Source organism: Acartia tonsa, chromosome 14 (genome assembly GCF_053477335.1).
Source record: "Acartia tonsa isolate MP-2025a chromosome 14, ASM5347733v1, whole genome shotgun sequence".
Taxonomy (NCBI): domain Eukaryota; kingdom Metazoa; phylum Arthropoda; class Copepoda; order Calanoida; family Acartiidae; genus Acartia; species Acartia tonsa.
Window position 1 is genome coordinate 20,164,858 of NC_137273.1, and position 27,179 is coordinate 20,192,036.

General features: G+C 30.9%; 1 protein-coding gene across 4 annotated transcripts in view; it reads right to left on the reverse strand.

The window, feature by feature from the left end:
* LOC145306086 (calcium-activated potassium channel slowpoke-like) overlaps window positions 1-27,179 on the reverse strand; it is a 115,096-nt gene that overhangs the window by 52,804 nt on the left and 35,113 nt on the right. For all 4 annotated transcript variants that reach the window (XM_080148013.1, XM_080148011.1, XM_080148014.1 and 1 more), the window contains 17 exons: window positions 26,856-26,969; window positions 26,066-26,171; window positions 25,195-25,242; window positions 22,152-22,256; window positions 21,789-21,878; window positions 18,989-19,093; window positions 11,805-11,870; window positions 11,184-11,250; window positions 10,042-10,157; window positions 9,334-9,444; window positions 8,728-8,874; window positions 7,297-7,370; window positions 6,514-6,574; window positions 5,996-6,040; window positions 5,114-5,178; window positions 4,670-4,721; window positions 2,142-2,204 (listed from right to left, as the gene is read on the reverse strand). In XM_080148013.1, coding sequence (XP_080004139.1) covers window positions 2,142-2,204; window positions 4,670-4,721; window positions 5,114-5,178; window positions 5,996-6,040; window positions 6,514-6,574; window positions 7,297-7,370; window positions 8,728-8,874; window positions 9,334-9,444; window positions 10,042-10,157; window positions 11,184-11,250; window positions 11,805-11,870; window positions 18,989-19,093; window positions 21,789-21,878; window positions 22,152-22,256; window positions 25,195-25,242; window positions 26,066-26,171; window positions 26,856-26,969 — 1,435 coding nt within the window. The remainder of the gene's footprint in view (window positions 1-2,141; window positions 2,205-4,669; window positions 4,722-5,113; window positions 5,179-5,995; window positions 6,041-6,513; window positions 6,575-7,296; window positions 7,371-8,727; window positions 8,875-9,333; window positions 9,445-10,041; window positions 10,158-11,183; window positions 11,251-11,804; window positions 11,871-18,988; window positions 19,094-21,788; window positions 21,879-22,151; window positions 22,257-25,194; window positions 25,243-26,065; window positions 26,172-26,855; window positions 26,970-27,179) is intronic.

Genomic DNA, 27,179 nt, shown 5'->3' on the forward strand with positions numbered 1-27,179 from the left:
TGTAAATGTCTATATGACTGAAAACTCTTCAGACAAAAAAGTTTCCCACATATGATAGAGTATATTAATCTATAAAGAGTTGAATTAGACTGTTCATTCAATAGTTTTTTTTAAATGATACCTCTGAAAGTGTAGGAAATGTATAAAAGGAAACAAAGAAAGAATAAGTTATATCAGTTTATGTGGTTAAGTATCTGCCATTTTGTAATGATAGATCTCATTAAACACCAAACAGGTATTATTAAATAGTAACTATTATATTAAATCTTGCCACTCCTACTCTAAAGTATTTTGTCTTTTGCACTATAAAATAGAATAGGTATAACCAAGTTTTAACAACTTAAATTCCAACTTAATAGGACACTATTTGTCATTACTTGACACAAAATTTCTTGAAATATTTTGTTTTCAGAAAACCTTTAAGATATTTTGGTACAGACTACTCATTTAATAATCAACCATAAATTATTTTCTTCAAAATGTATTTCTATTATTATAAAAAATCTAACTTGAATAAAGTTCAAAGCATTATAAACTGTATGAAACACAGGAAGCAAATAAAATCCAACCCAAAAGAGTTTCTTTTGTTAGAAATGGTTCAATTCAAAGTTAATGTTCCAAATCCTGATGTGAAGAAAGCATTTGACTCTGTCAGTTAAAGAGATAGGATAGAGAACTAGATCTTTGTCTATCTATCTATCACAAAACTGAATATTTAGATATTCTTTTAATCATGATGTTAAAATTCTTTGACTCTTTTAGTTAATGAGATATTTTATAGAACTACATCAATAATGCCCATTGTGTATATTAAAAAAAAGCATTTATGATAAATGGAAAGCATTTGAGTTTGACAGTTAAAGAGTTATGATTGAGAAACATATAAATTTTATCTATCTATCTTTAAATTATCTGTTTCAAAGTTTTTTCTAAATATTTTTCAATATTATTTTTCCTTTTTCTGTAACTGATATGAAGAAATCAGACCGTTTGATAGAAGATAATAAATCAACTCACAAAGAAAGGTTCAGAGTTCACATGGTTTCATATTTTTGTTTCTAGGACAGAGTTAAGAATTTTAGAAACTTTCATTTATAAATGCAAAGATAAGAATAGTTATGGTATAAACAAAAAATGAGAATAAGACTTTTTTCATGTGGTGGAATGTATATATAACTTCAAAAATATACTTAATAATAAATAAAAAGCTCTTAAATAATTCTGATCTCTGTTTTTTCATGTTTACTTATTTTTTATTTAATGTAATATTTTTTACAATTTTTTGGTACCTCTTTAAGAAATATACTTCCAAGCTTGGATTAGTGTAGGATGGGTTAAACTGTAATAATCAGGGAATGGGGCTGGATCGTTAAGGTAAGAGGGGTTGGGGGAGAAAGTGTTACAGTGTCAGTTAAGGGAAACTCCCAGTTCCTACCCATCTTTCTAATGATGTAATATTCATTGTTAATGCATGTTACATATGCAGGCAATTTATTTTCTAAATCCTGCCTCCAATCAATCCACATGTAAAAGGCTCACTAATGGATATACTTTATAAGATGTCTCAGGAATAAAGGAAGGGTTAATGCTTTGATAAAAAAGCACAATAAAATAGTGCAGCTTAATATATATATATATATATATATTTATATCAAGTGTAAATCATTTAAACCTATTCCATAGTCTGTAATTGTAATGGTAAATAGAAATATTTTTTTTTCAAAAAAACAATGCATTCTTAAACAAACAGAGATTAAATTATTTAATTTCTGCTTTATCAACTTATCATCTATAACATGAATGATTTCAATTATACCTAAAGTATTCTAAAGTGTTGATGCAAATATTAGATAAATCACACCGTTTGGCTGTACATTATCAGTATTTTTAGTATTCAAATCGTATTTACTTCGACATTAGCCTACTAAACTTTCTTTATATTCTTAAAGGTAATCTAGACATAGCATGAATAATCCTAATAAAACCCACAAAAAAGAAATGGTCGTCATACATACAAAAAAAAAACACGTTCTAACTGTTAAATAATAATAAAGTATCTTCTAATTAAGATGTTCCATACATATTCCTTTGTCTTATCCCTTAAGATTCCGGTCTTTTTAATTATTAATATTAATATTTACCGCAAGTATAGAAATTTTGGGAAGATTTTGTAGAGTTTTCCATTCCCTACGGATATACTCAACCTAAAAAAAGAAAATTTAATATCAACTAGGATGAAAACATCTATAAGAGCGAAGCTCAATAGAGCAAATAATCACCTCTGGCAAAATGGGAGGAGATATGGGACTGTCAGTTATACTGTTACTTAACTTTTTATTTTAGCCACTAGCCACTAGGGGAGGGCGGTTGAGATCACATAAATAACATAATTTTTTTTCATAAAGGATTCATGGTCTTTGCACGAAATTTGGATCAGTATTTTCTGGAATCTTTAACTTTAGCTAAAAAATACATTGTATTTAAAATCATAGATGATTGTGACTCATCTTTTATGAGGGCGGGGGGGGGGAGGGGTTAGAGGTTAGACCAATACCTTTAAATTAGTTTTAAAAGAAAAAAAAAATTTAAAAACCTACTCTGGGACTGATAAGAAGCTTTACTGTAAAGTAAATAAATATTGGTTTATGATCGAGATCTTTTGATACAGCCAGACAGTGAAACAGAAAGACATCCTGTTTTTATAAAAATGTTATGAAACCTATTAAAAGGAATCAAAACCTTTTGAATATTTTATTATTTTTGTCTCAAATTTTATTTTTAAATATTAATATGAAATTCTTGTAACCAAGCTAGTACAAGTTCCAGTTATAATTATCCCGGTTACAAATATGATTCTCATGTCTCCAATTTTATACTTTTAACCCCTTACAGTCGGGCCCCTTGCCGCACCTTAATCAGTTGGGGGGGGGGTGGGGGGGGGGGGGCGTTCAACGCCCCCCCATGTTATCTCAGTTCCTATTAGAGCTACAGGGCTAAATTTTTTTGTGTAAGTCCCTTGTGTTATGATGAATTTCCGACCTTAAGTAAGTCAAGGTCAATTTTCGCTTCCTTCACCCTTTTATTTAACAACCTTTGTTTTTAGGTCCTTTTTTACTTAAAAATTTTAAACGGCTGTAATTTTTTTATTTGTGAAGCTAGAATAAAATTTTTTTTGCAGAAAATGTTAATCTTTATGTAAATTTTATATTTCAAATATCAAAATATAAATTTCAGTGGCCGCAGCTGTACTTGGCAGCTGCCAGCCGCCGCAGTTGGCGGTCGGCGGGTAAACGGCGGCGGATCTTTATAAAATTTCAATACGTTATGTAGACATGTAAGAAAAGCTTAAGGAGCCAATTAAAGATTTCTGGAGACCTATAGGATCAGGACCTGCAGGATCATACCTGGAACCTGAAATTGACTTGAACACCTGTATTTAATATGAGGATGTACTACTAGAGGATATTTTAGTATTTTGGTAAGATCAAATGCTTTTTTAAGTCAAAAAAATATTTTTGCACTTTACCTGGATGACCCTGCCAGGTTTATGGCATCCTGTGCCCGCCAGGATGGAGATATTCAAAAAATTCCAACTCTCGGTTATGTGTCATACCCAAACTTAAAAAGTCACGCAGTTTGGGCTCTTTATCTTTCACACACAGAAAATGAGATGGAAAAAACCGGATGGGGGGGCGTTCAACGCCCCCCCCCCCCCGACCGTTAAGGGTTAATTAACATGCCACGCGTATTTTTTTTTAAAGCGACCTGTAGTTTAGATTAAACAACTTCAGCAACAAATTTCTCTGAATCTTCGATCAAACTGTTTGCAAGATCTTTTTTTACAGACACAAATCCAACTCAACCATCTTTATACTATGATTAAGAATAATGTACCAAATAAATTTTGATCAATTATGTCTGCCCTTATTTTTCAACGACCTTTGCTATTTTGTTCATAGCTAAAGGTATAGTGTGTAAATATGAGATTTACTCAGCTGCTATTATAGATAGACGGCCCAATATTTGTTGAAAAGTTACCCTAACCTATTTGCATCTATTCTGTAAATTATTTTTCTGTTGGTCTGTCGTTAATGCTATGGAAGTCGACATATGATTTGGATTATTGCTTCGCTACTTTTGGATGCTGTAGTTCTTATTTTTCATTCATTCTACATACACTAAACTTATTACTAAGTATTCTTTGACAAAACTTTGTCTAAATCGTTTTCTAGTAATTGCGTCTGTTTAATAGAATGATTCTTGGAAAATTTTATTTTCTCTGTCTTTTATGTCTTTCAAAAAATGGTTTAAATATTTAGAAGATAATAATATTTTTATCTTTCCTTATTTGTAGCGCAACAACTACAAACTCTGTTTTGTCTGTATTTTATAATTAGGTAACACAATTTCTGTCTGTCTGAGTGTTTGTCTGTCTGTTTGCATATTTGTTTGTTTGTCTGTCTGTTTGCATATCTGTTTGTTTGTCTTTCTGTTTGTACCGAAGGATACCGCTAAACGCTGAACTGATATGGTTCTTTTTTACAGGGTAGCTTATCATATGTCCTGGGAAGGTTTAAAAAAATTTAATTTTAAAATTGGGCGGGAGGGTGGTCGACCCCATCACCCTTAAAAAAAATAGGGGCTTAGCCGCTACCATAATTTAACTTACCTCTCCTACAATAACAACATGTTTCAGCTCATGGAAATGGAAATTGGAAGCCCTGAAAAAAAAAATATGTATTAGTAGCGACGCTACTCTCTAAGTTTTCATGTGTCTGTCTGTCCTTCTGCAAGGTTAGAGTAGCCAGTTAAAAAGTGGATGGGCTACCCTTATGAAGAGGACATTATATTATGATTCATCCTTTTTTCTGAGTTATGCTACATAAATAAGTAAATAAATTTGTGTAAAGCTATAAAATTTCAATTAAGTAATTTGTAGATTCCCCAAAATGGTAAACTATAACAGTTCTATGTTCAACGAGTCCTTAGCTGACAACAAACAAAAAACATGTTACTTAATTTGATAACGCTTACATCTCAAAAAGTTTAATTTGTCTATTTTAGCAATAAGTGTAACCCGGCATGGTTCTCTTTGACTCTAACCTAACCTCACCTGAGCGGCATCACAAGGTTTCTTAGTCCAATGAGCGGGGAATCAAGATTAGCAAATAGACAAACCTAAATATAATTTTTTGATAATGATTATTTATCGCATCGTATTATAGACAACTTTCCGCAGATATCAAAATAAAAATCAAAATGTGTCGAAGGTACGGGGTAACAAAACTGGTATTAATTTCATGATATTTATCTTAGTTTTCTTAGAGAATGGTGTTATGCATGATTTTTAATTTTCAGTATGGTTGAGAACCGGTTCTAATCCATCGGATATTAGTCGGTTTCAAAGCCCTATAAGAAATTAAACTACATTCTAGAAAAATGTTTCATTGTATCATTTTCATTAAAGATATATTTTTAATTAAAATATTTTCAACAATAGATTCAGTACTGCAATATAGATTATTAGTTATTTAGCGCGTCAAATTGTTTTATAGTAAAATCTAATTTATTTCAAAAATGCATCGAGATAAAAGACATTTTAGTGCAATGAGTTTAAGACAAAAAAGATTAATAATGGTATAATAATAATAAAATAAAATTGCAAGTTTTAAGTAATATTATTGTTTCTTGTCGAACTTCATAATTTAATAAAGATAAAGAAAACACGGCTCGACAGCCGCGCCTAAGCCTCAAATGTAAATATATTTTAATGCTTTGATTTTAAAAAAAAGAGGGATTGTCATATTTTGGTCAGGTTTAGACTTTTGAAATCTAAGATGTAGTACGTTGGTCCTTTCGGGGGTTTGTAGCATTAGGACGTTTGTCGCATTAGGTCGTTTGTCGCATTTGGACGTTTGTCGTTGTACCGATTTCTCTAATGCTTAAAGGCGGCTGACGCTTGGCTGCCTAGCCCTGCAAAAAAACCTTAACTTACCACTACATGTCCATTCAAAACTGTCATTGATGCTTCTTTCTTATCCTAAATAGATTATTTTTTAATAGCTGCTACGACCCCTGGAGGCGTATTTGGGCAATTGAGGCCGAGGGAGGGATGTTGACCCTCAACTTTTTTTAATTTCAGTTTTTCAATAAAATTGTGGAAGGTCATTTTTTCTAAGGGCGCTTTCTCTTTGGTGGGCGGTGTCCCCAAAAATAGCTATTAACCTTCCCAGGATCTATGAGAAGATACACTGCAAAGGAGAGCCATATTGGTACAGCAGTTTGGGAACAAAAATTATATGATACCTCTAAAGGCTAGGAGCGCAATCGCTAGCTTTCAATAATCAAGAAAGAATAAATCTAAAATAATTGATGTAATTTCAATAAGATTGTTTTTTCTCCTAATTTTTCTTTTCAAACGAACATTTTTTGATGAAAAAAAAGTAAACTATCATACAGAAACAGTAAAGTAAAAGGCGAAATGTAATGATGAAATAATGTTAGTCAACTTACTATAATACATTCTTCAATAGGCCTCGCGGGTGTCCAATGAAACATCCCTGTACTGTCGTACCTATAACATAATCTATATAGAACAGAGCCAACAAAATTTTAGGAAATGTTTAAATTGACGAAGCCCAAAATACATAACTTTTGCACCACGTCGTCTTCCTGTGACGTCATATTCTCCATCTCCTTTTAGGGATTTTCTATCCCACTCCTCCTCTCATCTACCTCATTTTATGACGTCACAGGATGACGACGTGGTGCAAAAGTTATGTATTATTGGCTTCGTCGTTTTTAATTACTTCTGTATCATTCTCAGAGATATCATGGGATAAGACAATGGACGAAAAATCTATGTACAACCCCCCCAAAAAAAATATTGTTTATTGTAAAGTTTTGACACTGCTAGTTTGAACCAACGAATCATAATTAAATTAATTAAATTTGTTTAGCCACGAATAAAAAAAGGGTTTATAAAACTTTGAAGTACCAGTTTAATTTACAGAGCTGGATCTTTAAATCATTTCAATGGTGCGCTAAATCGAAATGCGCCGCCGTGACTGGCTGAAATTCTGCGCGCCCCGATTTAGTGACCATTGAAATGATTTAATGATCCAGCTCTGTTCAATGTCTCCTCCATCTATTCTCATTTTCTTGATATTGATTGTGCTCTTTGATTTTCTAATTTGACAAACAAAATGTCTACTAAGTTATTTTAATGTTCTAAGGCTAACCAACGGACATACCCTAAAAGTAGAGAAGCTACTCTACAAAAAAAACTGTACTTACTTCATAACGGTTTGTTCGAAATCAATGTCAACAAGATCGCTAACAATCTTTCCAGTTTTCTTCTCTATCTTTGTCTAAAAAATAGTTTGAGTGGGTATAGTCCCTTTCGTAGCAACGCACCTTTTTCACAGTAGATTTTATCCTATTTCTAGCCACTGCGGGGGGCTCTAACCCTGCGAGTCTAAATGCCTAACCCTGTGAGTAATCTCCTAACACAATATAACCTAACCTAACCTAAAATAACCTATAAAAAAAGCTATTTCAAAAATACGATGAATCGCCCCTTAAAGGAAGCCTGCAAGAAATACCACGCTTTAACTGCTGAAAGACTGCCACAAGTAGACCAAATACCCCAAATTTGAAGCCTTCAGCTTCTATAACAAAAAAGTTCTAGGCATTTTAAAATGACATTTTATGTACATAAAAATTTTGAAAGAATTGCAATGCTTATGTTGAAAACTTTGAAATTAAACTACGTGGCCTAGAAACAAAATTATAAGCTTATTTTTGTCATAAATTTAGGTTTCCAGTAACTAATTATATTTTTACAATAAAAATACCCATTTTTATAGTCAAAATCATTAAAAAAATAAGTTTTACTTGCGTTGTACCGAATGTACTGTAGCTAATCAGAAGGCTGAATCAGCTTAACAACCAATCACAGCTAAGCTTGTATTAGTTTACCCCTTTGTTTCCGCTATGATTTTCGTTTTAAAATGCAATCTAAATCGAATTTTTTTCATAGATTTTGACTATAAAATGTGGTGTTTTTATTGTAAAAATGTAATCAGTTACAGGCAATCTAAGTTTCTGACAAAGATAAGGTTATAATTTTGTGTCTAGGCGACGTAATTTAATATTGTTTTTTCTTTTATGATCATTGGAAATCTTTCAAAAATTCCATTGTACATAAAATGCTATTTTGAAATGCCTAGAACTTTTTTGTTATTGAAGCTGAAGGCTTTAAATTTGGGGTATTGGGTCTTCTTGTGGCAGTCTTTCAGCAGTTAAAGCGTGTTATTTCTTGCAGGCGTCCTTTAAGGGACTATTACCGTTTAAGTTTATCATCGTAAAATGTCACATGTGACGTCATAAAAATCCATCTCTTTTTGGTGGGTTTCCTCTCCCACTTCTCCTCTCATCCTTTCTTTTTAGACGTATTTTCATGATGTCCCACGTGACATTTTAGACCTTCTCTTAATTTCCCACAAACTTTTGAAACATACCATTTTAAAAGGAATTTGGAGAGCACAATGAGAATATGGACCCCCTACCCTTCCCTCAAATAATGGGTGAACATCTTTATTCTAATATTATTAATTAGTATTGCGATTATGATAATTTTTGCTTAAAATGAAAATTGATTTAGAAAAATTATATATATTATATTGTAAAAACTGGCAAAGCGTAATAATACAACTAGAAATTTACCTGTCCAGGGGCAGGGCAGTAGGCATGGCAGGTAGGTGGCGGAAGGTTTGCAGGTTTTGGGGCGGGTGGCGGTGTTTTGGCGGACCTCTTGCGTCTTCCCGGAGCACCGCCGTTGACCATAGGCGGCGGCTTAGTGCCTGATATGCTCTATATAAAAAAAATATTATTGATTATTTACCTAAACCAGGACATAAAGAACTCATTTCAATTGATTGTGTTGATTTATCAATCATGTTTAAATTACTTCGAGCAATAAAACAACCTTTTGATTGCACGACCTCTTTCTATAGGTCCTAACTATGCAGTTATATGGTAATGTGTCGTGCCTATTTACAAGCCTAGGCATTCCTACTTTTCAACTATTAAGGTCATACAGACATACAGTAAGTTAAGTAACTTTTGAATGACACAGTATATACCATCTCGAACTTGACATCTCCCCGACATTAAAACCTACCATAAAAGCACATCTGAATTATATTACCATTTTAAAGCATTAATGGGTATTAAAAAAAAACTTTCTAATAATTTTATTCAATCAAAGAAAAAAATGCCAATGTATCATTAATGAACTTCAATTTAAACTACTGGAAATAATCATCTTACCGAAGCCATTAGCGAGCTCTTGATAACAGAGGTAGCAATTAATCCGCTGACAAAGTTCTTGCATTTACATTTTCTAATGGCACTAGGATCCGTCACACTTTCATGGCATGCCTGTGAAAAAAGAGAAAAATATATTTATTATATGGTATTTTTGGATTGATTTATTGATTAGCCTCCAGAGCTTCGTCATTTTTGCTGCCATTTTTGGTTGGGTCCATAGTGATAAAACATCAAGGTTGGTTGGGTTATTTTTGGATAGTTTGCGGCAGTTCATAAATTATATGTTAGATTTTTTAATTGACCACAAGACTCAAGAATTGCATGGAGCGTGTAGCACACACAATTTTTTCTCCATGATTTTGTAAATCTGTTAATTTGATAAGTGACAAACACTAAAAATCACTCAAGAAGTTTCTTAAAGTGCAACATTAAAGCTAAGAAGAAAGTTTCTCCAACAGGGCTGGGACTTGAGCTGTGGTGTTTAATGTTTTTAAGTATTTTCACATGTTTAGTTTTATTTTTCTGCAATTACATAATCATAAAGTGAATAAATTTGTATGGGGTTTTGATAAATGTAATTATTATTTTCTGCTAGTGTTAATTAGTTTTATAACTTGAGAAAATAAACAAAATAATTTGCCAATAAAAGAAATGCTTTTTTGCTGTTTCAAAAAAGTCATAGCCAAAAATCTAGAAGACTTTACTGACCTTACAGAAAGAGTTGGCTCTCCTAACTTCTTCAGCATCGTTGGCGATGAAAAATCCGACTGTGTTAGACACTATCTTCACTCCCCGAGGATTTATCAATATTTTTGTTCCCTTACCTGAAATTTATGCATTTTTTTTATTATAACAAAGTTTCAATCTATAATCCGTTTTTGTCGGTTTGAAAATTTATTACTATAACTGAGGTGGATTCTTAAAAAAAATTGCCCCACTAATCGCTTAGTGGGGCAAATTTGTTTTTGTGAAAAATCCACCAAAATCACATTAAAAATACACAAAAATTAAACAAAATCATAGAAGGGTTATTAACATATGATTTTATTCAATTTTTGTAGATTTTTAATGTGATTTTGGTGGATTTTTCACGAAAACAATTTTGCCCCACTAATCGCTTATTAAAGAATCCACCACTGTTTTTTTGCAAACTACTTACATTGCTCTATGATTATTTTACATGAAGTGTTTTAATCCCGCACACATACTACAGACGCATTTGTTCCTTATTCTATTATACACTAAAGATGTTAATAAAATTTCTCTAGTTAAGTTTACTACTTTTTTTCAGCTTTTTTTACCTATCAAAATTGTCCTTTCCACTTCTCAAAGGTGAAAAATTGACAGCCTGTGTTTCTGTGGTCCCTAGCGAAGTATCTAGCAAACTACTGATTCAAAATGGTTTTACTTTACAGTAAAGAATCTTATAGATGCAGAAGAGATTTTTATTATTTTGAAGGAGGATACCTCTACTTTCCCAAGAGAATTCAAATCTAGAAAAAAATTCCCTTGCCCCATTTTTCTTTCTTTTTAAAAACCTTCCCCCGAGGGTCCTTAAACACCTCCAATAAAAAAATCAAAGAAATAGTTTTGAAGTTGAACAAAGGGAAAAGTAGGTTGCGGGTAAAATCCGTAAAGGTTGTGTGTTTTAAGTTAAAAACAGTAGTAGAACGATAAAAAATTATGTTAAATTTTTCAAAAAAAAATTTGTCTACAGTTTTTTTCAATAAGAAATACACATATTTAGTAAATATTATCGTTCTACTACCATTTTTAAGCCTTAAAACACACACCGTTACGGATTTTACCCGCAACCTACCTTTCCCTTAGTAAAATTACATTTGTATTACCTTCATCTTGTTTGGTTTCAATGGCAAGAAGAAGAAGTTTCAACTTTGTAAAGCAGAGTTCTGCAGCCTGAATCAAATTTTATATTAATCAATTAAAGTAAAAAGGAACTGACCAATAAATGAGGAACAAAGTAGCAACCTATCATAAATCCAAGTATATAACATTAATATTATACATTTGAATAGGATTTTAATAATATAATTATTATGTAATAATATAATATAATCTAATTATTTTGCACTTTTAAATCATATCTTTTTGGTACCCAACGAATATTTAATAGTTTTGTAAGTTATTAATTTCATAATATTTATTGTTTTCAAATTAAAAATTGAGAACGAGCAAAAATTAAATATCACTTTTGTGGAAAATTTGGGGAATGAGTTTCAAATTAACAAATTTTAAAATTCTCTGGAAATTTTGTTTTATTTTGTCATCCAAACAAAATAGGAAAATTGTGTATTTTGTAAATCACTTTTTAAATAAAAATAAAATTGGATTGATATCTTATTTATTTTGTGTAAGGTATATTTCATATTTATTGGGTAAAATTAAAACATTATATAAATGTTGAAACATAAATGTGCAATTTTCTTGAAATGCCACCTACAATGTTTTACCTGATTGAAAGTCATCCCCACAAAAGATGGAGACAGAATTTCAGTGTACATCTCGCAACCAGTGCCCTAAATTGATCATTCATGGAAAAGTATATAAAATAAAAAAAAAACAAATCTGCTAGTTCTAATTTTCGTAAAAGCTACATTTTGGTCATCCAATAGTAGCAAGCTATTTTCTTTTTTACTAGCAGCTATGCCTCCCCAGAGGCCTATAGAAGCACTTGAGTAAGAGAGGGGGGAAATTGGGGGGGAGGGCTCTTTTTTCTTGGGGTGATTTATTTTTGGAGGGTTATAGATATAAACCTTTCCAGGACCAGGACATTGGATAATCATATCAGTTCAGCCGTTAGCGAAATTCTTTGTTACAGACATACAGACAGACTTAGACATCCTGTTATTTTGTATCATGATAGTTGGACAACACCCATTGATAAAAATGAACAAATATCTTGAGAAAATTTTATTAAACAAATTTCATCTTTACTAAAAAAATCCTATAGAGTAAATAAGAACTTTGATCTATCTTATAGTAAAGGTTGTTAGATTTAATTTTCCACTATTTTTTTCTCTCCAATTTTATATCAAAGGTTACTTTTGTGTTGTTTGTTAAAAATGTTGTTTTTGCACATATTTTTCTAGCTATCATATTTTATTGTCTGAAAAATCAGACAATAAAAATGAGAGGAAGAATAAAACTTATTTTTTAGTGTAATAGAATTTTTTCAATATAAAATTTAAGCATGACATATACATAAAATTAAAGCTAGAAATTTCAACATAATGGTGACTAATAAAAATAAACAAAACAGAATATTATTTAGATAGATAGATAGTTATGTGGGGCTGAGAATGATTCAAAGGACTATCATTACAAAAATCAAGAATACAATATCCATTACTTGCTTTTTTTAAATGTGATAAAATGATATGTCTAAATCTCTGATAAGATGCACCCTACTAAAGCAATTCTTTGCTCTTAATAAAAAAAGATATCTTAGAGGCTGTATTTTTCATAATAAAATTTTGTTGAATGCATTTTTGTCACTAGAATGTAGAAAATCAATTCTCTTGTTTTTTAGATAATTATTTTTATGATATTTTGTACAAATAGTTTGCTTCTTTTCATGAATAAAACTTAACAAAATGGTTTTGAATTATTTTTTCTATCTTATTATTTTCAACTAGTCTATCTGTCAAAAATGGTAAAAAAAAAATTTTAATGATAAAAAATAGCTGCGTAACTTTGATCCATTGACATTATCATGAATGTTGGTGAAAATGCTTTCAAAAGAATTACTCTTGAGATTAGAATCTTCCAACTTACAGGCTGATCTCATTATTCAAAGAAAGGAATGTTGATTCTGAAAATCAACAGATAGAGTGAATCAGTAGGAGCATTTGCAAGTAAAAAAATTAAAGAATAAACACCTCTTATACAATAAGGTAAGTGCTTGGTTGTTTATATCATGGCAGTAACCTTGAGCTGCCAATACAATTTTACCTATCTGCAGCCAAAATAAAAGTGATCGGTATACATGTATTAGGCAGAATTATATGTACCTTACACTTACCAAGAAAATCTGCAGTTGCAGCTACCAACATGACTGCTTAAATTGCCTAGATAATTATTCTGCCTGTAATATTTTCTTAGAACAATTTTAATTGTTTAGTTTAAAGATTGGCTGTCTATGCTATATTTTAAGATTTGAATACTTATTTGAAAAGATTTTAATAATTTTGTTCTTGTTTTAAAGCAAATTTTTCTCTCAGATTTTAGCTTAGGAAAAACATTTTACTATCCAACTGCTAAACATACTTGAATCTCCTTTACCTAGTAATTTAAATTTAACAGAAAATCCATTTTTGTGCAAAATTTTGTAGAAGTAGAGAAGTAAGATTGAATTGGTGTCACTATCTTGGAGTAAAAAAGTTATTATACATAGGTTAACAATGAGAAAAATAAAAAAAAATGAGATATATTTTCCTATATTTATATGACTGTGTTAATTTGAAGTATAGCTTTTTTAGATGCAGTCAAACTAATTATCTTTTTTTTTCTTTTGATCCATCACAATAACATGGACCTGCAGGGAGTTTAAATAATTCACTGATTCGTTTTCAATCAAAAAATGCTAACTTTCATTTTTTTATGTGAACACAGTATTCAATACTTTATTGACATATTGATATGCAAATCAAACCCTTAACATTAATGAAAATAATTACATTTTTGGAGATAATTTATGGAAACCCACAAGCAAAACAACAAAGTATTGATGAAATAAACTTATTACTGTATCAAACAATATATAATGCATAAAAGAGTAGACATGTAAGTTATATTTGAAAACTATGCAAGTATTTTTTTAATACTAAGTATGTTTATCCTTTTCTTCATAAAAAAATTTGCTACACACATTTTGACTTATTGAAATTCAAACTTTCATTTCATGTTAGAAGTAATCTTTTCCCGAGTTTCCAAAGTTATTTTTCCATAAATTCAATAAATCTAAGAGGAATTTGTGCGTGTACTTAAAGTATGGGATGGGGTAAGGAATAAAATGCATATTCTAAAAATATTTTCTTTGTTTTATTAAATTTTACTCAAGATAAATTATATAAAGTTAAACTATTTTCTCATGATATAATGCAAAAAAGTTCTAAAATATATACGAAATATTTTTCTTAAAAATTTAGTTTTTTTTTATGTAGCAAGGAAGCTATTGATTTAGATATCAATGTACTGATGTACCTTTTAACATATACCTATTGACGTATCATGTTAAATCTATCATTGTTTATCTTTGGCGCATCTATTGATGTATCTATTTGATGTATCTATTGCTATATCTATTGATGTTTATATTGATTTATCTATTGATTTTGCTGTTTCATTGATTGATCCATTGCTAAAACTTTTGATTTATATATTGATCTGTATATTGATGTATCATGTACCTATTGATGTATCTATTACTGTTTACTTGATGAACATATTGATATATATATATTGCTGATGCATTGATTTTTCTATTGCTAATATCTTAGATGTATATATTGTTGATCTATTAATATATCTATTGATGAATATATAAGTTTCAAACAGACTTCAATATGTAAATACTAAGTACACTAAAATATAATAATATCCCTAAATGGAATTTATTTTAGCCTCACTTTAACCTGTATACATATTTTACCATGAAATTTTTAAAAACCAATATGATAAAAAAGTTGTTCATTATACATTTATTGAGTCTAGATAGTTTGAGAAGAAAATATTCAAGTTTTTGGATAAGCTAAAATAAAGAATAGTTGTGAAAGTTTATGAAAGATATATCTATATAATCTATATTGAACATAACTGCAAAAAAGTGTTTAAAAAAAGCAATAATAGTTATTTCTCGCATAGTATTACAAACAGTTTTCCGCGGATATAGAATGTACAATTATAAGACTAAAACCAGTTTTTTTAGCCCCGAGGTGCTGAAGGCACGGGCTAAAAAACTTGTTTGATCTTATGATTGTACATTTTTATATTTCTATAAAGCTGGATAGAATACGATGCTAGACATATGAGATGAGAACCTGGTCCTATTTACCGGATTCGAATGAATATGAGAAATAAAATTAACATGAATATATAAATAAAGCTGCTCTTTATGTAGTTGATAATCATTGAAGTTTTCATCTATTTACATGTATGTTTGAAATAACTTTTGGGCCTTTTTAAAGTTATTTTTTGTCAAAATTTTTCTTTAAAAAAATATACAAATTTATTTTACTTTACTTCTTGCTGAAACTTTTTAAGTAATGCAATAACTATATAATTTTTAGAGTGTCTGTAACAAGGAAGGTTAGTTACCACTAAAACTTTTCAAGGATCCTCTCTTTAACATCTTTACACACAGAGATAAGAATAAATTGAGCATCAATATTTTATCATAATTCATCATCTATTGCAAAATATGGGAAAAAATCCAACTTGGTAGGGTTTTGCTTACTTGCTTCACCTTTTGCACTCTATCTTATTATGTACTAGAGTTGGCTCGATATAATTATCTCCCTATTGGCTAGTTTTCTATATGCATATCTATTTCTCAATAAATATATTTTCCTCACCCGGCATTACTATCTAAAAGAAAGTAAATATTTAATAATTTAAATGATTTTTAAAAGATTTTTTTAAATTATATTTTTTTCTTTACATTACCATCACCAAAGGGTTAATGATGATGATTACAATTTTAGTTTAATATTTAAACACAGAAAATGTCGCCACAATCGAATTCTTTTAAAACATAGTTTTCTTAAATTTATCATATTATAAATTTAAATTTTCTTTTTTATGATTAGAAATTAAATACATCAATATAAGGTAAATAGCAACATGAAATGAAAAAAATGAAATTATTTTTAATAAAGTAAAATAATGGGTCTTATCGTTCTGGGCAATGAGAGTTTATTATGGATTATTGGACCACTATGAGTTTTAATCATATATTCCTTGGAAAACTTGAGCTCGTTTATAGACATTTATTTCCTATATAGATCTGACATGGATCTTGAAGCAATTAAGCAGGCCGTTTTGTACATGTTAAAAATTGGAAGATTTCATTAAATAAAAGTAATCGCAAATATACTTAGTAAATAATTGTATCTGGTTTATCAATGTATCTGTTTGGACAGGAGTATGTATCCAATCAATAAATTGTGATCATCAATGTTTTCATTTATATTCAAACAGCTAGAACTATATTAAAATTTAAAAAATCTTTTTTTTTTAATTTTTGCAGAAGGTTGTCTTAGTCATCCAGATAACTTTACTTAATTTTTGTGTGAAATTTACCCTCTCTTAATATAATTTTCTTTAAACTCTGAAAACAAAAATTCTAAAAATGTAATAGTTTAACCTAAATAGGGTTAAACTAATTATATTTCTTTACTCATACTGTTTATATATTTTATAAGTAAAAAATATTACACTTTTAATTTATTTAGTAACATCTAATTTGTTATATTTCTTTGTTCTAATTTTCAATGTAAGTTTTATTTTGAGATAATGAGAAGACCTTGTTACAACCTCTTTAGTTCAGTAGAATTGTATGAAATAACTGGACCCCATTTTCCCCATTATTAAGTGTCAAAAGGTTTTAGTGCGTTTCCCGCACCCCAGACAAAATCCTAAATCCAATAATAAAGATTCCTTTTTATCTATTCAATATTCAAAATTATTTGAGCAGACTAATATATTGCAAAATCTTCCTCAAAACTTTAAAGACATTTTAACATGTTCAGCCCTGTTTATTATTCGCCCTGTCATGAACATCATTATTTTTTGAGGAGGGTTGTTTCAACCCCAACCCTTAGATTTAGTTTAAAAGTATGGTAAGATTATTTGGGATATAACGTGAAAAGCAGCGACAACTATGTCCAATGATTAGAGAGATCTTAGGTTTATTCTGATGGACAGACAGACAGACATTGTTATACTTTGTGTATTAGATTAATTTTATAAATAGATATGGAATATAAATTAAATGTATCTATTGAATAAATTTAATAGATTTTCTTCAAAACTTCTTCATAGAATGAATGATTTTCTAAATGTATATTTTATGATGTAAGGAACGCCTTTGATATAGTTTCACATAGACGTTATTATGAAACAAAATGATTATGAACGTCCAATAAGGATTAAAGAGATTAGAGTAGAGAAAGTGAAGTTTTATCATAATTCAGAGATGAAGGGAACAATGGACTGAAAATTATTCTGGTCCTTAAACTTTTATAAAAACATAATCTCATTTATTGGAAAACAAAGTTGAAGACTTTTATTAAACTTGATTGGATTGTACAAATTAGCAGTGAGCAAACTTAAATTAAATTGAATTTTGTATAGAGTTTAATTTAAGATATATCCCTCCAATTAATAAAGGGGAAGAATTTGCTATTATTATACTTAACCTGACCTAATCCTTTTAAATATATACGTAGACATATCTTTGGAACCTTCCCCCTAAAAATTGGGGGACGTATCTATATTTAGCCAATGTAACCTAACCTAATCTGTGTATACATATCTTTAATTTAGTATTGTAAACACTTTAGCTGAATAAACTTATATATATACTTCTCTGCTGTTGTTAGAAGTGAACTTTCTCTTCAAACTAGACATCAAGATCCGTCCGTCCGTCGTGTCCGCAGCTTACATCCAACACACTAGAATCTTATCATTCTAATAACAATATTCCTCTAGTTATTTTAATTTCCTCGGCTGTACAGTCATATAGACATAATTTCATCATAGATAAAACAAAGATAATTGATATATACAAAGTACATTTGTTTTATATTCTGAAGAAAACCAGATCTCCTCAAAAAAAGTTTGCTATGTACTGATAAAAGTACCAATTATCTTATTCCAATAACACCAGATCATATATTATGAACATAAAGTAAAAAATGTACTTTATATTCTAACTAGTGAATGAGGCTCTAACATCTAGAGGCTTTGTATTCAAAGTGCTGAAAAAGCGGCTAGAAAAATAGTTCAAATCCAAACAATCCCAAGACTTAAATCTGAAGATGAAATAGCCTAAAACCCTCACGAGAAGCTTATCTAAAATTGAGATCCCAAACATTTTGTAAGTTTTTGATATCTTAAGTTTCAGATAAGAACCATACTACCTTATGTAATTGGCCTAGTAAATTAAAGTGTAAATAAAGTGCAACCAGCAAAGTAACTAACCCCTTTCATTGCACGAACTTTGTACAACAGTTCAATTGTATATGATAATGAATCAAATCTGTTTATAAGTTAGGACATTCCCCTCTACTTTTACTATTAAAGTCCCATTCTGACAAGGCAGTAGAGGGTAACTTTTGAAACTTCTCTAGAACCGCACCAAACTCATGATAATCCTATGTGTCTGTCTTTCTATACCGAAGGATCTTGTTAACCGCTGAACTTATAGCTTCTTAGATGTCCTAGGAAGGTTTATAAATATTTTGGTGGAGGGTATGACCAACCTAACAAAAGAAATCGCCCCTAGAAAATTCCCCCTCATTTTTTTACTTTTACTTATAAAAAATTTAACTTATATGTGGGTGGGTCGAGTGCTCTTAGAGGCCTCTAGGGACATAGCCGCTAGTTTACTCTAAAGAACTTGGATAAATGTTACCTGTAAATAATCTCTCTGCCAGACCTCCATATCAGAATTTGTGTCTCCAGATCTCATGGCAAACAGGTTGGCCATCAGAGTGGTAAATCCAGGTGCCAGGCAACTCTAGATAAATAGATAGGTTTATAGATAGAATTTTAGATAGGCATTATGTCAAACAGGTTGGCCATCAGGTAATACCAGGGGCCAGGCAGCGCTAAATAGATAGATATGTTTATATACATATATAAATAGATAGATAATAGGTTGGCCATCAAGGAGGTAAATCCAATTTCCGAAACAACTCTACACAGATAGATAGATAGATGTATTTATTATGATTATGTTGAGATTTTTAGATATAATATTAGTTATCTACTAGAAAAAAATAACTCCAAACAATTTTTACTATTTTACAAGAAAAGAACTACAATTAACAAATAATTAAATTTTCTATTATTTTATCATTATTATAAAGGGATAAATCTTCTTTATTGTATTGATAATATATTGAATAGATTGATTGAGTAAGTAAGTTATAAAAGAAACAAGGAGAAGTTTGTTTGAAAGAAGCGCAGCAACAACAAGATAAAAATAATAAATTCCAATTTTGAAAACACAAAACTCATTCACATGGAACTGTAAAAAAATAATTTCAAAATTCCTATCTTTTTGAGCGTTTAATAGCGCTGTGCGTCATTTGAACTTCTGAACCCAAGAGGTACTGACGGCCATTTGGCCGTTACCACACAGTGGTCCTCAAGGCAAAAAAAGTTTGACAAAACCCACCAGAAAAACGGACTATATGGCCATCATATATACCCATTGGGGGGCCAGGAACTGATTTTCTTAAAATCATAGCTGTTCCTTCTTGGGATTTATTCCATTTTAAAGATAATAGACCGAATTCCTTTAAAAAATAAGGTTGTTTGTCACTATTTTTGTTGCTATGGTTTCAGAATAGGAAAAATCCTTATAAACCCTGAAAATCTGGCTCGGGTAGATCACAAAAAGTCATGACCCAACATTTTCCCCCCAATGGCGGAAAAGTTAGAGCACCTCAAAGTTTTTTTAACCATGCCCTGGTGTATTGGCCCCAGAGGGCCTCCCAGAGGATCTAGCAGAAATCTAAAGGTACCTATAGAACCACAATGGCTGGCTCTAACTATGATTTTAAGTTGCCGGAGACGCTGGCCGGCCTCCTTCCTGCCTTTAAGTTGCAACAAAATTAGCGCATCCCAAAAATGACCATTTTTTGACGTGTTTTTTGAGCATAGCGCAGCGTGTGTGCAGGGCGCAGCCACGTGTATTCCAACTTTTTTGTAGGCCATCCCAAGCCGGTTCAGCAGATGTGCGGCCGGAGGCGGTCGGCCCAGCTGTTTAGCGCAAAAAACACATCAAAAAATGGTCATTTTTGGGATGCGCTAATTTTGCCGCCACTTAAAGGCAGGAAGGAGGCCGGCCAGCGTCTCCAACAACTTAAAATCATAGTTAGAGCCAGCCATTGTGGTTCTATAGGTACCTTTAGATTTCTGCTAGCTCCTCTGGGAGGCCCTCTGGGGCCAATACACCAGGGCATGGTAAAAAAAAACTTTGAGGTGCTCTAACTTTTCCGCCAATGGGGGGAAAATGTTAGGTCATGACTTTTTGCGATCTACCCGAGCCAGATTGTCAGGGTTTATAAGGATTTTTTCTATTCTGAAACCATAGCAACAAAAATAGTGACAAACAACCTTATTTTTTAAAGGAATTTGGTCTATTATCTTTATATGGAATAAATCCCAAGAAGGAACAGCTATGATTTTAAGAAAATCAGTTCCTGGCCCCCCAATGGGTATATATGATGGCCATATAGTCCGTTTTTCTGGTGGGTTTTGTCAAACTTTTTTTGCCTTGAGGACCACTGTGACCAGCTTTAAAAGTTTTGGAAATTAATATAAGAGTTTTTACTTCAACCATTAAACTATCCTTTTATAAAAGTAACAGAATGTCTTTTTATGTGTGTGTATTTGTCTGTGTAGAGTATGATCTCGCTAACAGAGAAACCAATATAGTTCTCCTTTACAATAAAGCTTCTTATAGGTCCAAAGAAGTTCTATAAATATTTAGTGAGGGCACACCTTCCAAAGTGAAATCTCGTTTGTAAAAAAAGACTCCCGAAAATAAAACTAAATCAAAAGCCCCTTGGGGCGGATACTAATAAAAGTATTGAGGCTAATTGAAGAAAAACTGCGCATCCAAAAACAATTAATTTTACCCAGGTGAATAATAACCATAAATAAATTCCTCTTCTTCTCATAATAAATTACTTCTCAAATATGGATAAACTATTATTCATAACTTTCTTCAACATTTTATACAGTGCTTTAACACAAGTGGCTGGTTAAGCACTGATAACTCCCCTAACTTTTTAAAAAGATTGAAAATAGGGGGAAGGAGGATTTTTAATATGCCTAACCCCTTTGGTTGGCCTTAACCCTATGGGGTCTATACCCAGTGCCCAATATAACCTATCCTAAAGAAATAAACAAAAACTACAAACCCCCTCTCTTATCTTAAATTTATTATTTTAAAATAAGGGGGTTCGTTTATCAATGCTCAAGAGGATACTTTAAGTGATAGCACCTTTCATGATTCTTTTCAAATGTGGTTTTTAAAAAAATCATTTTCAAAAAACATAAGAGTTGAAAATTAATCGATAGAAATCAAATATAGAGTAACATTTATGAGGTCCAGGAAAGGTCAACTCCACTCACTAACTTCAAGTGCACCAAGAGGCCTCTAGGGGCGTAGCTGCTAGTAACATATGAAACAGTATTACCTGTGCTATAAATCCAAGTTTGAGTTCTGCAAGGCAAATAACATCATCACCATTCACAAATGACCAGCTGGGAATATTCATCAAATATGCCTGCAAATATTTTTAAAAATATTAAGAGGCACAGAAAAACGATTAGATCCGAGTATAATTATCACTCCCACACCCCCTCCCAACTTTAATCAACAAAAAACTTCCATTGCGCGGTTTGAAAAACAGAAAATTTGAACTGCATGAATAAACGGCAATATTCAAATTACTTTCATGATTTTACCTTATTGTGATAAAAATGGTTTCGCCCCGCGCCTGAAAAGTTTATTGAAAGCTCAGGTGTATTAGAGTTCTCCCCATATAAATTTCATTTACCTTGTTATGATATTGCATAAGTTGTAGGATAACTCTGACGTCATGAGCATAATTCTTTATGGAGATAACTCTCATAATATTGGCAGCATCTTCAGCATCAGGATCCTGATAAGATAGATATGTGTAATTCAAAGTAAACGGATACCTTTCTATCTGTCCGTCTGAAGCTTAAGAAATCGCTATTTGCTTAACCGATAAGGTTGTGCTTTCCAGTAAATATACCTGTATTCCCACAGAATAATGACATCCCCAAAAATTAATTTGTAAACAAAACATATATGGATGATGAGAAAACCCTCACTACATAATGTGGAGAAGCACTCTGAGAAGAAAAGACCCCAATTTTTTTTGTTAAAGGTAGTAAAAGTTGACGAAGTCCTATTTTATATTTGTTTGTTCATTAAAATCTTTTCTCGTATTCATTCGAATCCGGTGGATAGGAACCGGTTCTCATCCATACGAAAAAAACTATGTCTAGCATCGTATTATATCCAGTTTTCTACGAATATAGAAATGTACAATCATAAGATTAAAACTAGTTTTTTTAGCCGGTGCCTTTGGCACCACGGGGCTAAAAAAACTAGTTTTAATCTTATAATTGTACATTCTATATCCGCGGAAAGCCGTTTATAATACGATAAGAGAAATAACTATTCTCGTATTCATTCGAATCCGGTGGATAGGAACCGGTTCTCATCCATACGAAAAAACTATGTCTAGCATCGTATTATATCCAGCTTTCTACGAATATAAAAATGTACAATCATAAGATTGAAAAGATTAAAACCAGTTAATTAAGCCCGTGCCTTCGGCACCTCGGGGCTAAAAAAATGGTTTTAATCTTATAATTGTACATTCTTTATCCGCGGAAAGCTGTTTATAATACGATGCGAGAAATAACTATTCTCATTTGTTAACTATTATTTGATGGCACAAACTAGAGCTATCTAAACTTTTTATTAAATATTTTAGTCTACAAAAAGAAAAATATTGTTTATCATCAATATGGATATAATTCCTTAAGGCTTGTGGCGAAGGCCTTTTAGAGATATGAAAGATTGATAGCTAGTTAAATAGTTTTTAAGTAAATAGACAATTAAAATGATAAAAGGTTTTTGTTTTAAAAAAACAAGGAAGACAACATCCATAAAAGCGAAGCTCAATTATCAAATGGTAGAAAAAAAACATCAACACTTCATAAACAGAATATTAATTTAAAATATAAACCATATTGCACATAAATTTATTGCAAAACTGCTTAAATACAAGATTCTGTTAAGGACATACTTACAACTTAACATTCCTAGATTAACGATAAGAGCTATCTGTTGCGGACGTTCCGACATACGGAAGACCTCTAATTATAGAAAAAGATGTGCTTTGAAAAAAGGAGAAAGGCTGGAAAAGTTCTGACCCAATTCAACTAAAATTTCAAACTTTATTTTCTATTTATCTTTTCTGACAGCCATTTAATATTCAAACTTTTTTTTATCATCCAGGTTAATTTAAATAGTGTTTCTGTAAAACAAATTTATAGACAACGGGCGATCAATTATTGTATATTCCCTATTGGTTGAAAAGTTTAAGCTCTGTTACTTTGAATTAGCAAATAAAGATATGATAAAACCAGAATAGATTATAGTCCAATGTTCCATCCCTGCAAATGCTAAAGTTTAATTTTCGCATACCTTTCTGTCTACCCTTTTTCTATATATATCATTTGACATAAGGGGTTTCATTTTTTTCGCGTATTATTCGTAAAGTTGTGTGTAATCTTACAGTCAAATGCGCTTATTAAGTCAAACTGTTCTTAATTATAAACAAAAGTATTTAAGCCTTCGGTTATAATTAAAAACAGTTTCACTTAATAAGCGCATTTACCGGATTTTTTTCAAAGTACCGGATTTTTTTTCAAAGTACCTATTTTTGGATCATGACCAATTTAAAGAGTGTGCAAAAATGAGTGCATTTTTAAAATTCAAATTGCGCGGCTTGTGTTAATAGTAGAAAAATGTTATGCATATCGTTAGAATCGTCATAAACTCTAGTTTTTGGGTGTTTAAGAAATATTCCTGTGCTGCATATAGTTTAGAAGTTACGTGGTAAAATGTCCCAACTTACTTAAAACTTTCCAACCTTTCTCACATTTACCAACGTAGCTTCTATACTACAAATAGCATGAATATGATACATATATTTCCAAAAACTAGAGTTTATGACAATTCTAACGGTATGCGTAACATTTTTCTACAATGACTGACAGACACCCAACATCTTCCTATTGATTAAGTCATTAGAGATCTAAACTTTAAATATATCTTGCCTTGTCTCATGATAGAATTATGGTGCCGAACTCACTCTTTAACTGAGAAATACCCCCCCCCCCCCTCCCCAACTCAGTCAAAGTTTTATAAACAAATTAACTAAAAAATAATATTTTACAGTAGAGATTTCTTTTAAAATGGCATTACGATTCTTGTTTTCAAAATATAATTTTAAATTATAAACATCAATAACATAGATTGTTATTGCATCTCTATGAGTAATATTTGGATATAATCATCAACCTTTCGAGATAAAAAAATGTGTGGACTTTCTTTTGAAACCCTTCTTTTCTGATTGCCCACATAAATTGAATGCATTATTTAAAATCTAACATGAATTGTGCAGAACTAGAGATACTTAGATTGCCAGCAACCCTATCAGGCTTTTCTTATATTTTTACTTTAATAAAGACAAAACATGGGTAAAAGGTTTAACAGATCTAAAAAGAGGAAGGGGGCATTGGACTGTAAATTATTATGATACTCAAAGTTTTTCTCTTATACACTTTACTCGTTTTAAAACTGTTTGGTTCTTTTATTAAGGCTCTATTGAATTGTTCAAACTAGCAGACTTTTAACCAACAATTTTTATGCTGGTTCTAATCTGAAACTGAAATTTTTGCCTTGATTTAATAAATCACAGATGTTGTAAGTAAAATGGCAAATTGATTGAAATTATTTCGTAGATTAGCAACGCTACAAAAATACTAAAGGCCTACCTGACAGTATTTATTTGCCAGCAACAGACAAGCATCGCATTCTCGAATCTACAAAATATATTTCATTAATTATCTGAATTAAGCAGAGAGAAATAGGGTTATTAAAACTTTTCAATAGTTTTAGCAGCAGATTGGGTAGTTTTGTTTATCGCAATTTATCGCCCACTGTCATACCCCTAACGATTTAAGAATAACTAATTAATCTTAATTTAGATATGAAATTAATCTTTTTTATTAGATTAAAATTAATAGGGAAAATTGGTTAGAATTATTTTTAGTAATATTTTTCATTAAGGTCTAATACATTTAAAGTTAAATCTCAATTTTACAATTTTAGATTTTAAGACAATAATTCGTTTTACGCTTCAAACTATTCAATAAGGTATATTCATTGTATGGGATATCATCAATTACTGGAAATAGAATAGTCCCATCAAACTTAAACATTTTTCAATAATTTTGTATTGGATTTTGTTGCATTGCATATTTCACTATAACACTTGTACCTATTCTGTACCTCAGAAAATGGCCAGGAAATTTGTTGGATAAGACAGTGGACGATAAATTAATGTACATCCCCAATATTAATAAACAAAATCATTCCTTCTGTAGATAGAAATTATAGGTTGAAAATATTGGACGTAAAAGTTGGAACAAATCAATGAAGATCTAATAAAAATTACTCAAAATTTTTAGAGATGGTGTTTAAAATCCTTTGGTTATACTAGTATAATTGACAGACTAAATATCATTAACCAAATTAAAGTCCGAAAAAAAATAATAAAATTTTAATTTAAAATCATAGATATTTAATTTATAAGTTCAATTTTAATTTTATGATTTTGACAAAATATTAATAGTTTTTCCTTACCTTCGCTCTTTCTAAGTCTGCCGGGTTCATGAGAGATCCTTGTAGATATTTAATTTGTGTGTGCCGCCTTTTTAATAAACCCTCGAACTCCAAATCAGGCTCAGCTCTGAAGCAGATAAATAGATATCAAAATAATATTATATATATATTACCTTTGATGATCATTCGGACACAATTACCCATCAATGTTAAAGATTTCTAGCATACGAAATCTTTGTTTATGTTTAATTAATTTTAAACATATGCTGACGAAATTTTTGAACATTATTATTTTACAAAGTAAAGCTTTATTCTAAAAAGTTAAATTTTTTATAGCTGGATATATATTTCTATGTGGATGAAATTTAAAAAAATATTATTTCCTTCTAATTAATAATGAAGTCAGACTGTTTTTTACTGCAGTGGTACTATTAGTTCTATCAAAGGATTTGAAGCAAAACTTTCTACAATTAAGTCAGCACTGTAGGAACGCGTCTATCCGTATCGTATTACTCTTATGCAACAATACAAGATTCCTGCAACAATAAGACACATTTGGATCAAAAAAAAATCTAGTAATACAGTTAGAAGAAAAATTATTCCTGATTATTTCTTAAGGGACACGACAAAACAATGTGTGATAAATTCATATTTACTCTCACTTATAATAAACAAAATACACCCTTATTTAATACAAGTTTCCCTTCTCTCCCTTGTGGTGTTCCCTGTAATATGTAGAAATATTAGGTGATGACGGACGTAAGCCGGACATATCTTAATAATAGAGTAGCTGCGCTACTATTATCAATACCTGTGTAAAAATAGAGCCATCTCATCAACTTTCTCTCTGTCAGGGTGCAGGAAATCTTTTAGGAAGTACGTCACACTTTCATATGTTATATGCCCACAGACTACTATATGTCTCCTAGATAGATAGACAGATAGTTAGATAGATAGATAGTCACACTTTATACGTTATATGGCCACATACTACTATTTATCTCCTAGATAGATAGACAGATAGTTAGCTAGATAGATAGTCACACTTCATACGTTATATGGCCACATACTACTATATGTCTCCTAGATGGATAAACAGATAGTTAGCCAGATAATAGTCAGTTATACGTTTATA